The sequence below is a fragment of the Rhinolophus sinicus genome, linkage group LG07 (genome assembly GCF_036562045.2).
Source record: "Rhinolophus sinicus isolate RSC01 linkage group LG07, ASM3656204v1, whole genome shotgun sequence".
NCBI classification, from domain to species: Eukaryota; Metazoa; Chordata; class Mammalia; order Chiroptera; family Rhinolophidae; genus Rhinolophus; species Rhinolophus sinicus.
This window is the reverse complement of record NC_133757.1, coordinates 18086857-18103018: the sequence shown is the minus strand read 5'-3', so window position 1 is coordinate 18103018 and position 16162 is coordinate 18086857. Positions and strand designations below refer to the sequence as shown.

General features: G+C 39.0%; 1 protein-coding gene across 1 annotated transcript in view; it reads right to left on the bottom strand.

Annotated features, from left to right (window-relative positions):
* Nucleotides 1-16162, bottom strand: part of LOC141572785 (uncharacterized) — a 42608-nt gene that overhangs the window by 10785 nt on the left and 15661 nt on the right. The window contains exon 2 of the mRNA XM_074338667.1: nt 2084-2789. Coding sequence (XP_074194768.1) covers nt 2084-2789 — 706 coding nt within the window. The remainder of the gene's footprint in view (nt 1-2083; nt 2790-16162) is intronic.

The window sequence follows — 16162 nt, the reverse complement described above, 5'->3', positions numbered from 1 at the left end:
TAAAATTAGATCATGTATAAAATGAGTGGTGCTCCTAACACAGTATCCGTACTCTGCATCCTTCATGCCAGAGGATTCCTCATTTGGTCCAGATCTTGCAAAGTTTCCCATCAAGAAAGGCTGTCCTGTATAACAAGGCTGCAAATATCAGTACCTGAATCTAAATAATGGCTCACAAATTTGGGGAATTCCTTTGATCTCTCTCTCTCTCTCTCTCTCTCTCTCTCTCTCTCTCTCACACACACACACACACACACACACACACACACACCAGGGAAAGGCCTAATCACATGCAAGGCAAAAATTACATCTTCAAATGCTGTCCAAGAGCATCAGCAAAAGATTCAGGAAGGAGGAAGGAAGGAGAGGGGAAGGAGGCCTGGAAACCATTCAGAAGTCTCGAAAAGTTAGATGGGCAGCCTAGAATTACCATGAATTCATACCTCTAAATTCAGGTGTTATTATAATCATGAGTCTTTCTTAGCCATGGCTTTACTAAAGATCAGATTCATCCAAAGGATGTGTAACCCCTGTGCCCTACTGCTTTCTGGGGGAGGAAATCAAAGTGGCAAATCATGAGTTTCTAATTTTGTCTTCAGATCTGGGGTTGATGAACTGTTCCCTTTAAGAATCTGAGAGAAAGAAAAATGTTGGGAATGGCAGTGACTCACACACACACACACGTACAGGTGTATAGGATGCTACAACAACAGTGCCCTTTTATGGGTATCAAGATATGTGATTCTGCAGTTAATCCCGATTGGCATTGATCCCATTTGCAGATGACGACAGTCAGACTAAGATTATTATATCAACTTGCCAAAGGCATATGAAACTAAATAGAACTAGAACTCAAATCTCCACTCTGCTTTTCATTTGATCAAGTTACCTCCATCTAGAAGTTTCTTCTGATTCCCCACACTCCAGTTCACAAAAATAACTTTAAACTTTACCTTCTCTATGATGCTCAGACAGATAAATTTAGCTAGGTGATATTGATTAGCTCTTTTTTGACACGTACATGCATAGTGAAAAAGTACTGTGTGTGTGTGTGTGTGTGTGGTTGGCACTAAGAAATAGGAGACTTTAGATGAGACAAAGCTCTCTAGTTAGGAAACTTTGGGTGCACAAATATTGATAGTCACCACCCTTATTACTACAATAAGTAGCCTTAGTAGACCTACTACATGCCATCCATCCAAACTTTGACCCACACTCTCCCTATTCAGCTTGTAAGCATAAGGACATGTGTGTCCATACAGAGTGCATGTACACACATGTTCCTACACACACACATGCATGTGTCCACCCTCCTCAACCTGGCAATACTTTTCAGTCACTTCTTAAATGAATGAGTATCTGGTTTGCCAAAGATGTATTTTTCTCTTTTCTCATTTTGTCCAAAATGTTTCAAGGGATAATTCGCAGCTTGGATAACAGTATATATTTTTAGTCCAAAGTCCTTCGTTTCCTAGTACCTACCTATTTGAAGTGTTTGAAACTTCTCTTTAAAGCTGGAAATTGTGAGTTAACTACTTGAAGACATAAAAAAGTTTTAAAAATTCAAATTTAAATGAGATGAATGATTTTAGTGATAATGCTGTTTCAGTAAACTTGCATATGAACAACATACAAACCAGAACCCTATAAATATGTCCTCTTAGACTTACTAGAACCACCCATACACTTTGTAGCAAGGAAATGGGAAATCACTCCAGGAATGCCAGACTGCCTTAAAAGTTAACCCTCTCACCCCCACATTCCAGATACTTGATAACATCCTACTCTGCCTGGTTTTCCACTCTACCAACCATGGTGCCAGGAAGTAGGATTTACATGTTCAATTGGAAGATTCTTTCGGGGTTGGGGGTTGGAGAAGAAGATGGAGGTCCCAGAGTAATGCAGGCACCTCTTGGAGGTGACATGATTCCTGGGAAAGGTGAGCAGCGGCTTCATTTTACACACCTCCCAAGTCAGAAGCCTTAGACACCCTTCTCCCTCTGACCCTCCAGCCCACTGGAACATCGGACACCCCTCATCCCTCACCTCTTTGACCCCGCCCCATCACCACTTCTCTACTCACAGTGCTGCTGTGGTCAGACCAATGGAGCGGTTGTCGTAAGTGGAAGTCCTTGTCACAGCTAACATGCTGTTTGTCACCCTCAGCTCCTCCATCCCAGCAGCCTGTGGCGTTTTCTTACTCTTGCTCGGGAATTCTAGGCTTCCGCTGCCCAAAGCCCCCGGGGCTTCCACTGCTCCACTGCTGCTCACCTCTGGCAGCGCGCAGTGCTGGCGGCGCTCTGTAAAGGGAAGGGAGTAGCAGGAGCCGGTCCTCGCAGCTTCTGGTGAGGGGTCCCCGGGGTCAGGGTCGGGCCCTGGGACCACAGGCCCCCGCAGGAGCCGCCGCTGCAGGTGCGGGGGGCGGGGGGGGGGGGGTGGAGGACCGAGAATCTGAGGAGCGCGCTCAGCCGGGCTGGGGAACCGCCGCCAGCGCCAACTTTTCCCATCGCGGGAGCGCAGAGGGAGTCCCGGGCTAGAGGTGGGGGCGCGGGGCTCTCTGCTGGCCCGATGTGGAGGACAGGCGCTCAGGACCCCAACTCCATTCAAGTTGGGCCGAGATGGGGCGGGCAGAGGCAGCGTCGCGCAGAAGGCGGCCGCTGCCACAGACCCAGGCGCCGCCACGCGGGCTGGAGCTGGAGTCTCAGACACCCGGAACGTGGCCGCTGGAGGAGCCGGGAGCCGCCTGTGCTCAGGTTCCTTGCACCGCTCTCTCCTTTGCACGGCTCCGGCTGTGATAGGAGTGCAACAGCCAAGGATCTTCCTCTCCTGCTCTCTGCCTCTGGCTTTGTTCTACTTCTGACCTCCCCACCAGGAGACCAGATTTCCTCTGCCGCCAGGACTCTCGTGACTGTCCTTGGGAGAAGGATTGAGGGATTCCTAATCTTTCCCTCTTAGTCTCTGTGAATTGGCACCTTGATCTAACCCACAGCACAGGCAGTGCGTACTAGCCTGAGAGAGATGCCAGAGGATAGTAGAGGAGACCGCGTGGGGTGGTGTGTGGCAGATACAGATAGACTCTATCTATCTATCTATCTATCTATCTATCTATCTATCTATCTATCTATCTATCTATCTATCATCTATCTATCTATCATCTATCGATCGATCTAGATATTTGTATATAGATATCTGCATATAGATCTAGTTGTCTGTATATAGAGATCTATAGACATATCTAAGATCTCTCTTTCTCTCCAATGGTGATGATCCTATGTGTTAGGGCTTCCTCCATCAGTCACAGGGCTTTGATCCCCTTTCCTGACCTTTTAGAACACTCATTCTGTCTAAAGCCAGTCTCCTTGCATAATCTCATTTGAAAGAGCACTTTGCTGCTACCCATGCACTAAGGAGGAGAGGCAGACTTTAGAACAGAGAGCTCCAATCCCATCCCCATCCCCCAAAACTGATTTTATTTGCAATGGAATATAAAGAAATTGAAGCCGAAGGGTACTCCGAAAAATAGTGAAAGTTATGGTCAAACGCAACTGGGAGGAGATTGATAGCTTCGCTGGTGATAGACTAATCCAAGTTCCTGAGGTCAGTGTCTGATATAAAAAATAACCCAATGGAAATTCTGGGGTTGACAAGTACATACAATTAAAATAAAAATTCACTAGAGGGCTCAATTGTAGATTTCAACTATGGGAAGAAAGCATTCGAGAACTAGATGAATCTGTGGAGATTATGCAATCCAAAGAACAGAGAGAAAAAGAAGGAAGAAAAATGAACAGAGCCTTAGAAAAGCCTTATTAAACTCTCCAACATGTATGTAATGGGAGAACCAGAAGGAGAGGAATCAGAGAAAGGAGGAGGTAAAATATTCAACGAAACAATGGCAGACATCTTCACATTTATCGAAAAACTTTACACATCCAGGAAGTTCAACCTGATTAGATTTTCCACAATATCTCTTTCATGGTGAAGTCTTAAAATGCATTAGTAGACCAAAATATTCTTGAAATGACCTAACGTATTTATCTGAGTTTTGTCATTTCACACATTAGTCTTGAGATGAACCGTCCTCAATCAATCCTGCGAGATCTCTAAAATACTAGTTCAGGTTAAAAACAACAAGATGTATCCAATTCACAAAGCTAACTCTGAATGAAAGTCATAAATGGAAGGAATGAGTTGGAGAGCCCAAATTGTTCATTATGATTTCTTTGGCATCGTCAGCTGAAGGAAGGTCAGCAAGAGAAGTGAACATCTTTCCAAATGTTTCTCTTAAGGAATAGTGACAGGGCATATGAGAAGAAGTTATTAGTTCTTTCTATCTATTATCTAAGAGCTTATTCAAACATGCCTGAGGTTAATTGAATGGAAATTCAGTAGATTTGGGGACCATGCTATTCTAACAGAATATATCTGTATAAATTGAATAGTGGCCATTGCAGTGGAAGAGAAGTGAGCCTCTTTCTCATCGCACTGTAGGTTTTGAATCAAAGTAGGTCACAACTGGGGGAGGGGAATTCAATGTGAAATTAGGTTTAATCTTTTGATTAAACTTGGATTGGACATTCTAATTTCTGATTTGATATTGTTTTATGACTTGAATTAGGATTTCCTGTTACCAAAAAGTGAACATAAATGTCATGAACCTGGGGAATTTTTACTCAGGGCCAGAGAAAAATCTTCTCCTAAACATTTTAAAGGAACAGTGAGAGATAAAAATAAAATTGTGTTTTGATTATGTTATGTGTCACTCTTAATCAGTACACTGATTTCATACATGTTGCATCTTAGGTGAATTTGCTTCAAATGCAGGATGTCTAATGAGCCAGATCTGAGCTAATAACAAGTCTATGCATGGACAGGTACCAGATTTTCAAGGATACATCAGCTGTGAGTTTAATTTTTAGAATTTTTTGTAATGATATGGAGTAATTTTGCAATGGCAATTCAGCATAATGAATAAAAATTTTTCTGCCTTTCATTCCAGTTCTTTTTTGAAGTCTTAAGCCTGCCACACATTCGTTCTGTTATCTGAAACATATTGTACAATCCACAGGACTGTGTAATGAATGGCTGGTCTGGGTGATTTTTAATATCGATGGGATGCAGCTCTGCAGAATTGTCTCGGGGTATTAATGTCTGAATGAAATGTGAATTACTGTTTCTGTCCACTTACTTGTAATGCGGCCTCTGGCAAGTTGTTACTCCTCTAAATTTCATTGTCTTGTACTTACAACTGCCCACCTTTCATACAGAGCATGTCCAGACTCAAAACTATTAATACTGGAATATTTGAAAAGTTTAAAATACTCTGGAAATGCAGGATATGATGGTAATTTTAGAAGATATTCAGTGTTGTATGAACATTGACAAAAACATTCAATGGTGAAAGGGAATTTTAAAGGTTATCAGGTATATCTGCTCCCTCTTCCTCACCCCATTCTTAACCTTAACCAGATGCTGTTATTTTCTTACATATACTAGGCACAGATATTTATTTTTAAAAACACAAACCAAAAAAACCCACAGAGATACCGATTCATTTTATTTTAAATAAGAGAGGTTCAAAAACCAAACAGCAGTATTTTTATTATCAGTGAAGTTATCAAAGGAAAAGAATTACTCCAAATATTACTATTTAGAGTGAGAAATCACCACATTAAACAAGTTATTTTTATTTTTCAATACTCTATCTTCATTTCTCAGTATTGTACCTTACCTTTAGTAAGAAAACTTCATAAATAAATTTCTCCCTCTTCTGTAAATATTAATTGGTCACCTAAAACTGAATGTAGTAAATATTAATGTGAGGAAATAAAACAAAGGGAAGGATACTGTTTGCAGACAACTAGACAAAAGGAGTAAGACAGATACATAGTTTTAAAAGACAGATAAATAAAAGGTAAAAGTAGAAAACAGTTTCAGGAATCAACAAAGGAAAATCTCCTGACTTGTCCGCCTTTATGTCATTGATGTAGCTAGCACTTCTTCTGAGACATTAACATGGTTGGGGATAATTGTTTCAAACTCTGTGAAATCTGACTGAGAAAATATTTATTCATTTAGTAAATATGTACTCATACTTTGAAGAGTTAGCTGCACTCTGTAAAGAGCAGCAGTAGCAGTATCGTTTGTAAGAAATGATACAGCCAAAGACAGAATGTGGCTGTTGGGAAATGTCACCGCCTAGATTTATTTTTCTCCTCTAAAAGATGTGTGGGAAATCACATCTTTCAAACTGAAAATAAAAATGTCCAGATACAGAACTTTACTTTTTGCAATAGCGTTATCTTTAAAAGCCTCAATTTGAGTTTCCATAGTTTACCAAATTGCAGAGTGAATAAACTAGATCTCATCTACCTTAGGCCTAACACTGTAATTATTCCATGGCTTTAAATATAAGTATATGGGTTAATATGTAGCTGAATAATGTTTTAAAGCATCAAAATAAAAATCTTAGAGGTTTTATTTATTTTTTATGGCTCATAATTACCAGTTTCTTTTTTTAATAATGGAAAGAAAAATACTTTAAAAGTCAATAGCTTAATAATGACATTCATAATCTTTGTTGCACTTTTAATGTTTAATTCATGTTGTGTAGCACATGCTTTTGCATTAGCCAAGAGAGCAATGAAGAGGGTCTGGTCACAGCAAGAATAACAATAGCAGACACTCTGTGTCTTTAAGTTTTGCCAAGCAAACTTGTTGGGATTTCAAGTTCTTGCCGTAGCTCCTCCCATTTCCTAGTAGAGGGTTGGTTTACTGTGTGGTTCTCTTTAGCAGGTATGCTTTTATTTAAGACTTTTTTAAATTAAAAAATATAGCTAACATTCAATATTATACTAGTTTCATGGGTACACCATAGTTATTCAACATTTATATACCTAAAGAAGTGATAACCATGACAAATCCAGCAACCATCTGACACCATACTGTACTATCATAATATTATTGACTATATTCCCCATGCTGTTCATTATACCCCCATGACTTATCTGTTTTTGTTTTCTTAATTAAAGTTTATTGGGGTTACAATTTTAGTAAAGTTACATAGATCAAGTGTACAATTCTGTAATACATCACCTATCTATATGTATATCACATTGTATGTATTCACCATAAAGAGTCAGTTCTCCTTCCATCACCATATATTTGACCCCCTTTACCCTTTTATACCTGGACTTGGACCTCTTATTTCCCTTCGCCTTTACCCCCTTTTTAAATATCAATTTAAATTCAGTTGCCATTTAATATTATTTTATATTAATTTCAGGTGTACAACATAGTGGCTAGACATTTTTATAATTTAAGAGAGAGCTCCCTGACTAGTCTAGTACTCATTTAGCACTATACATAGTTATTATCACGTCATTGACGATATTCCCTATGCTTTACTTTACATCCCCATGACTATTTTGTCACTACCGACTTGTACTTTTTTATCCCTTCACTTTCTTTCACCCACACCCCAATCCCCCTCCCATCTGACAACCATCAAAATGTTTTGTGTACCTGTGAGTTTGTTTCTGTTTGTTTGTTGTATATTTTGTTCTTTAGATTTCACATAGAAGTGAAATTACACTGCATCTGTTTTTCTCTGTCTGACATACTCCACTCAGCACAATACCCTCCAGGTCCATTCATGCCACTGCAGATGGCAAAAACCCATTCCCTTCCATGGCCAAGCAATATCCCATTGTATATATGTACTATCTCCTCTTTATCCATTCTTCCATCAGTGGACACCCAGATTATCTTCACATCCTGGACATTGTAAATAACACTGCAATGAACATATGGATGCACACGTCCCCTTGAAGTAGCATTTTGGGGTTTCTTTAGATAAATACACTGAAGTGGGATTACTGGGTCCTTCATTGTCTCTTCTTATAGCCTTTGTTTTAAAGCCTATTTTGTCTGGTATAAGTTTTGCTACCCCAGCTTTTTTTTTCTTTTTTTTTTTTTTCCCATTTTCATGAAGTATCTTTTTCATCCTTTTAATTTCTGACTGTGTGTGTCTTTCAATCTGAAGTGAGTGTTTTATAGGCAGCATACGTAAGGATGTTGTATTCTTATCCATTCAGCCCTCCTATCTCTTTTGGTTGGAGCATTTAATCCATTTACATTGAAAGTAATTGTTGATAGATGTGTCTCTATTGCCACTTTATTATTCATAATTTTGATTTTTATTTGTTTCTGTCTTAAAGAAGCCTCTCTAACATTCCCTGTAATACTGGTTTGGTGGTGATGAACTCCTTTAGCTGTTTCTTATCTGGGAAGCTCTTTATCTGTCCTTTGAATTTAAATGGTAGCTTTGCTGGGTAGACTAGTCTTGGTTGTAAGTCCTTGCTTTTCATCACATTTAATATTTTGTGCATGTTGGGCCAAGCAGGGACCCAGGGAGTCACTAGAGTGGGAAGAGTTGTGGTCAACAGGTTAATGTAGACTCTGGTTTGGTGCCAGTGCTGAGCCTGAAACGACTCAGCAAAAGTCTCAGAGCACACTGAGGCCAGTTGATACCCTCCTGGGGCCCATGGACTCCAACAGTTTTCTAAAAAAGAGTGCAATACAGGAGGGGTTGGCTGCTCAAGGAGAAAGTGTCTCCGGCACTACATAAATTGGATAAGGCATGGTCTCAGCTGAGTCAGCAGGGCAGAGCCATGGAGCTTACCAGGCTAATCAGGCTCAGTTTTGGCCTGTGGGGGCGGGCTCAACATAGGACAGATGGCAGCCACCTGCCAGCTGCACGGGAGAAGGACCCTTCACCAGGAAAATGCTGACCATCCTCCAGTCCTTCCCCTATAGCCACACACCTCAGTCTGCCCCTTGTGTGTCTCCAAGGCCCTCTGAATCACTGTCCCACTGCTGGAGCACAAGGTGAGTGCCTGTGAGCGAGTGAGTCTGTGTGTGAGTCGTTTAAGAGGACATCTGGGTTTCCCTCAGCCTCTGTCCCTCCCAAATGGTTGGAATCCCCACTGTTTTTCACAGCCAGATGTTTTGGGGGCCCCTCTTCCCAGCACCAATACTCTGGGCTGGGGAGCTTGGTGTAGAGGGCTGGGGTCCCTTGTTTTTCCAGGGGGAACTTGTGCTGCTGTGATATCCCTCCTGATTCTCAACTGCTACATGCAGGTTAAGGCCCTTTCTGTGTCTCTGCCCCTCCTACCAGTCTCGACATGGCTTCTCTCTATATTTTCAGTTATAGGACTTCTGTTCGGCTAGACTTCAGATGGTTCTCCAGGTTGATTGTTCTATAATGTAGTTGTAATTTCAATGTTTTCACGGAAAGAAGAAAGCACAGTGTTTATCTACTCTGCCACCTTGGATCTCCTATTACATGTTTTAAAGTATAACATACCATTAATTCTTTCACTCATACATTAGGACCAAGCAAAAACCCTCCCAGTGATAGAAGGAGTTCTGTATTATAAAGATTCCTTGATTATTCATCCTCCCCAGAAGAAAATATCATAAAATAAAGTAGAAATTTCTCAGCTATTCTACAAATTTGGGTATTAGAAAATAGAAATCCATTATGTAGTGGCTTCAAATAATAGCACATAAATTAACAGTCAGCATTCAACATACAGAGGGTGTCAAAAACATGTATACACATTTTAAGAAAGGAAAAAAAACTGTATTAAAATTGTTATAATATATACTGATAAAAGATGAGTACAAATACAAGTTTGACTTCTGCAATTATAAGAGGCGCTCAAAGTGGTTACCATCAGCATCCAGACACGTCTGATTATGGCGAACTACTGCTTGAGCATAGATAACATCGCTAAAAATGTGTATACATTTTTTTGGCACCCCTAGTATATTGTGTAAAGCCATTTAGTAATTAGCTGTTTAGGAAGGAGTGTGGACAAAGACAGTGTGACAAGAAAACATGGAGTAGTTCTACTTCTGACCCGATGGAGATATTGGTTCTGGACTAGCCAACCTGCCATAAAAAAATCAAAGCACACAAAATACCTGAGGTAATAGGACCCTCAGTTTATTGATTACCTCATTTTCCATAAATATACATATTTATTTAATTGTCTCTTCCTTTCCTTACAAGGGCCAAAATGAAAATGTGCAGATGTTCCAATTTGACATTGTTTTACTTCAACTAATGACAATCCAGCTGTCCTCTTACTCTAGTAATAGAGAATCATTAGTAACCCTAAAGTAAAGGGACGAGTGATATGGAAACCATCAATAGTAGTGATAATCATTGCAATGTAAAACTGCTCTACATGGCTTTCAAGGGTCATCTAATACCTCCATCATTTTCCATGTGGGAATGATTCCTATTAACTTTTGGTCTACACTTGTAAAAAGACAAGTGACTATATGCTTCCCAAGTGCATTGCTTTGAGGCCTATATTTTCTGTAATACTTCATCATTCTACGATTTTACCTGAAAAGACATTAGATATACATCATCACTAAAGGAAGATTTGGTATATTGCCCAGTCTGACTGGATATGACTACTTTCATCTCTTTGAATTCTATATATCATCTTTCACATTTTAAAACACTTTTCACATTTTAAGTAGTTTGGTGCAAAAGTAATTGCAGTTTAAAAGGTTAAAAAACTTGCAAAAACCATAATTACTTTTGCACCAACCTATAGAACAGAGATGGCCACAGACGGTAAAAGGCTGGGTCAGTAAGCAAGGAACACCTCATCCTAAGGATTGGGAGGAAATAGGTAGAAGAGCCATCTGTCAGTAAGTAAATATAATAGAAGAGATTTAACTACAGAGGCATAGTTTGGTTTAGATCACTCCTAAGGGTCTTCCTCAAAGATTTTCTGCTAGGAGTGCTTCCTAAAGACCAATGTACTTACCATAATTTAGAAGAAAAGTGAGCAGGATCCTAGAAAAGAGCTATTATTTGCTTAGCAAGCATATGTCTTTGAGCTTAATTAAACCTCCATTTGTTCAACTGCAAAGTTAAACTTGGAGGTATGGGAAGTAACATTGAGGTATAATAAAATTGGGGTTATGGGTCTCTTTATTTCTTTCAAATTTGTGGAAGTCAAGATGAGTGGTATAATGTGTTTCAAAGATATTGAGGATTTCTGGTGTAGGCATGTAGCTTGTCCTTGAATTTTCAATCCAGAAAGGATTTGAGATCACTTAATACAATGCTGTCATTCAGGGATGAGAACATCATTGCTTAGAAAGAAAGGCTAAATGACTTGGCCCAGCTCATATGTTTTAGGGGCACAACCAGGAGTAAAATTCAGACTGATTCTTGGGCTCGAGCCCTTGTTACCATATCACAACTAGCCTGCATATTTAGGAACAATCAAGTCCTTTGTCTTCTATCCTTACTAGGGAAAAAAAATGTACCTCTTAGTCATTCATTGAAATGGTTGAACTTAAATTTATGTCTACAGTCTTTTTTTTTTTTTTTCAACCGTTCCTGAATTCAGTTCTCCAGGGGAAGGAGGTAAATTAGGGTTTCCCAATGCAGCTGGCTAGTTAATATAATTTAAAACTTCCTTATTTGTATTCCTGTCTGTGTCATATTTAATTGAAATAAATCAAAGGATGTATTTAGCATATAACAGGAAGTTTATCAAGTAAGAGATTGCTATCAGTGACATAAAAACAAAGCAAAAACCATATCTTTTCTACATCTTGCTATTCCTTCTACTCCAGGGCCCTTAGGGCTTGTGGCTGCTGAAGAAGAAAAAAATGTTGCAATGGAAATAATAATGAACTAACAATAGTAATCAAAATGGAAGATATATTCTAAGACCTACTTTTTTGGTAGCATTGTTCTTAATTTCTGTACTGATTTATGCCAAGTAAAGATTATACTTACTACTTAAGTTACAAATACATTTTCTCCTTTTGAAGAAAGATTCTGAGTGTACGGTGTAAATATCACCATTGTTTAAATGTCACCCAGTTTGATTTTGCATGTGGGATTTGGGCAGCTAAATGCATGGCCACTATGACTTCATTTCTCCCATCAAGAACAAAATAAGGAGTTGAAAGCAAGACTGGCCTTTTTTGTGAAATACAGCCTTTTGGAAAATGGGCCCATTTGCACCTATCTTTCTAGGAATCCCTGCCGCTTTTTATGTTAGACTATTACTTTTGCCAACAAAAACATGAACCTGTGACAAATGTAGATATTTGGCATTTATAATTGGGCATTATTGTTATGAGTCAAACTTCATAGCCCAGCCTTCATTTGTTGCCCTTTCCAAACCAGATAAGTTGGCAAATTAGGCAAATTATTCTTTCCCATGCAGTTATTTTCAAGTATTAGAATAGAATAAATATCAAGACTCAACTATATGTCATGCCCCATTCTAGGACTAGGGATACATGAGTAAATAAAAAAGATAATATTTCTGCTGTCACATAGCTTACATTCTAGTCAGGAGGTGTCAAAGAGTAAATGAGTAAACTGGTGATTAAACTTGTAATACATTTGATCAAAGAAAAGGCTTGGATAGGTGAAAGGAGGCGTGGTGGCCAGGGAAGGCTTCTATGAGGAGATGTCATTTAAGCTTAGATAGGAACAATGCTAAGTGAAATAAGCCAGAAAAAAGAAAGGCAAGTGTTGTATGACGTAGCTTATATGTATGTGTGAAATTTAAAAACTCCAAATTCAGAACAACAAGAGAGTAGAATGATGGTTGCCAGGGGCTGCAATGAGGGGGAAATGACAAGTTGTTGGTCAAGGGTACAAAGTTTCAGTTAGAAGATGAGTAAGTTCTGGGGATATAATACACAGCATGATGGTTATAGTTAATAATACTGTACTGTAGACTCAAAATTTGCTAAGAGATTAGATCTTAGGTGTTCTTCCCACACACAAAAGTAGTAGTAACTGTGAGGTGGTGAATATGTTAACTAACGATTATGGTAATCATTTCACAATGTATATGCATATTATATTATCACATTGTGCATCTTTAAAAAGTCACATTGTGCAACCTAAATATATGCAAAGTCTATTTGTCAGTCACACTGGAAAGCATTCATAAATAATAATAATAATAATAAAGAACAAGAGGTAGAGCAAGCTATGTGACAGAGAAGAGTGTTTCAGAACACTCTTCAAGCAAGTACAAGGATCCGAAGAAGGAAACAAGCTTCACATCTTAGAGAAGAAAGGAGAACAGTGTGGATGGTACAGAGGAAAAACAGGAAGAAGGGTGTGAGACAATAGTAGAAAAACGTTCAGAAGACAAATCACATCGGTCTTTGTAGGCTAAGGCAAGAACACAACAAATTCTACCTGCAAAGAACTTAAAATTTGGTGGTGGGTTTTATTTTAAGTGTAACCCCCCCAAAAAAAAAAAAATAATTTTTGAAAAATCAACTAGGGATTGGATCGTTACAACTTATATTAAAAACAATCACTTAAGTTTTACAGTTCATTCTGACAGTGATTTATGGCCTAGTTTAAACCAGATCATATAATAGGCAGGCACAACCTTGTAAATGAAAGTTTGGAACAAGGTTCCTACTTTGAAGACATCAAAACCTGGTTAGATAATAAAACAAAACTAAACAACAACACACAAAAAAAAACACCCACACAAAAAACCTGGTTAGGATGTTACTTTGTAAATATCATGGTGGAGATAGGCACAGCGACTTATGGTAGACACAGACCAGAGCAGCTACTGTGTTTCCCCGAAAACAAGACTTACCCAGACAATCAACTCTAATGTGTCTTTTGGAGCAAAAATTAATATAAGACCCAGTATTATGTTATGTAATGTTATATATTAATTTGTGCTCCAAAAGACGCATTAGAGCTGATTGTCCCGCTAGGTCTTATTTTCGGGGAAACACGGTATTACAGTCAGGTTTCCTGGAGGAGGAAGCCTCAGCTCACTCTTGAAGATAGAAAAGAGGCAAAGGGCATAGGAATGGGGCCGGACAGCTTAATTAATAACAGCGTTATAAATCAGCATTAGGCGACCTGCAAAATTCAGTACTCCTAAGTAAAAAGTGAAAAGTATAGTTAGATGCTTCTAACCATCTCCCCAACCCTGTGTTCCACGTAGTAGGCGCATGTCTCCATCTATTCTTATAGGTTCAACTCAAATCTTTCTCTCTCCATGAAGCACTTTCAGACACCCACATAAAGAAATGTTAGCACCTCTCTTAAGCTCATAACAAATCACCAACAAATGTCAAATGCTTCATGGGTAGGATCCATGTCTAATTTATCTCTATTCTTACTGGGAGGCCCAATAGGGGTTTGCACATAGTAGATGGTCAAAAACATTTATTGAATAGATGACTTAAACTCATCTGTCACCTGAACCACCTTTAAATTTATTATCAATATCATCTTTTATCTCAAAATTATTTTCACTAAGTTGGACTCAGTGCTACAAATAGTTCCCCAACCTAACTAGGCTACTATGACTTTTATTTGGAACACACCATTTTCATTAACCCCTTTCAGTTCCAACAATAGTGTCCCTACTCATTCTTTCTGGTAACTGGTATTTGGGACCTAGAATCTTAGAAAGGGGCTGGGTATTAAAAATCATCTATTTCAGTGATCTCATACCTGGTTGCACATTTAAATCACTTGCACACTTTTTAAAAACAACTCTCTGGGATTCACCCTCTAGAAAGCCTGATTTAATTGGTCTGAGATGGGGCCTGGACACTGAACCATGATTTAACAACATTGAACTTCATTATGTTGCATATCATGAAATTCATTATCTATGAGAAATGAAGAAAGTCTAAGTCAGAAAGGCCAAGTGACCTGCCCAAGAGTCACAGAAATAATCTAATTGGGGTAAAGCTATACCTGGAGCCCAACCCTTTCTTTCTTCTCAGATTCTGGAGTACAAGCATTGTCAGTCATGCTTTATGAACGCCCCTGCCTCCGGCCCCTGCTCCCCACATACACAGAACACTTCCCCTGAGAATAAACACACGTTCTGAAAGTGATGCTTGATTTTCATTAAGCCAGCCTAGGTTTGAGGGACAGCATTTGTTTTCATGACAGAATCGAACTCCATTTCAGAGTTCAGAGACACACTCACTTATCCAGAATCGATAGCAAGCTGGAAGTAATTCCAGAGGTAAGCACAATAGGAAATCTTTATAGAGATAACCCTGTACTGTATTTTTTTTTCTTTTCTTGAGGTTGTTGTGAGAATTAAATGAGATAAGGCATTTAGCAAAGCTCTTGGATCATAGTTTGTCTCCATTAGTTATGACAATAACTCATCATCATCTTGGCTTACTGCTGACGTGGCAATACTGCAGATACAATAGATGGAGTAGGGAAGGAAACCACATCCATCATGAATCTTAAGTGACTCTGTCATCATTGTATGTGAATAGTTTTATCTCATTCTCATATTAGCCGTGTGAATTAGGCATTATTTCTGTAGTTTATAGATGAGAAACTTGAAACGCAGAGAGACTGAGTTACTTGCTCAGAATTATACAGCTGGCAAGGGATGGAGTCTAGTGTTGAGCTGTGGTCTAACTGCCCTCCAAAGTACGTGTGATTTTTGACCATACAAGATTTCCTCATTTTTGTTATAACATTTTACAAAACAAGTTCGATTAAATGCATGGGAGACTATCAGTTAGAAATGAGGACTCTCATTGTTGCAAACCTGACAGTTTGAAGTTAATAAGAAAAGATCCTTCTGATCATCCACAAAAGGAGCATTTCTGCTATCTGGGCCTGAATGTGTCACAAACATAAGATATGAAGCCTCTACGTAAACCAGGTTGGTGCCTTGGTCTCCACACACAACATGTACGTCACTGTCTCTTTGCCTTTGGTCACACTGTTCACACCAATTGCAATGCCACTTGTCCTCCTCTGCCTCTCAAATATCCCTCATTATTTCAGGACCAACTTAAGTCCTACCTTGACTCTTCTAGCCTAGTCTGTTCTCAGAATTCCTATTCTAAGTATGGTTGGAACCATAAAGATTAGTGCCTCTGTTTGGGAAATCCTCTTTTGTTCAAACTAACTGACTAGTCAAATCTGATTAAACAAGTAAGAGGAAAGAATTAGAAAAACAAAAGGATATCTTCTGTAATCCAAGGATTTGTGAATTTTATGAAGGATTTAAACCAAGATCAGAGAGGCTTCAAGAATCTAAGCTGCTTCTTCCTTTCTCTTTCTTTCTCT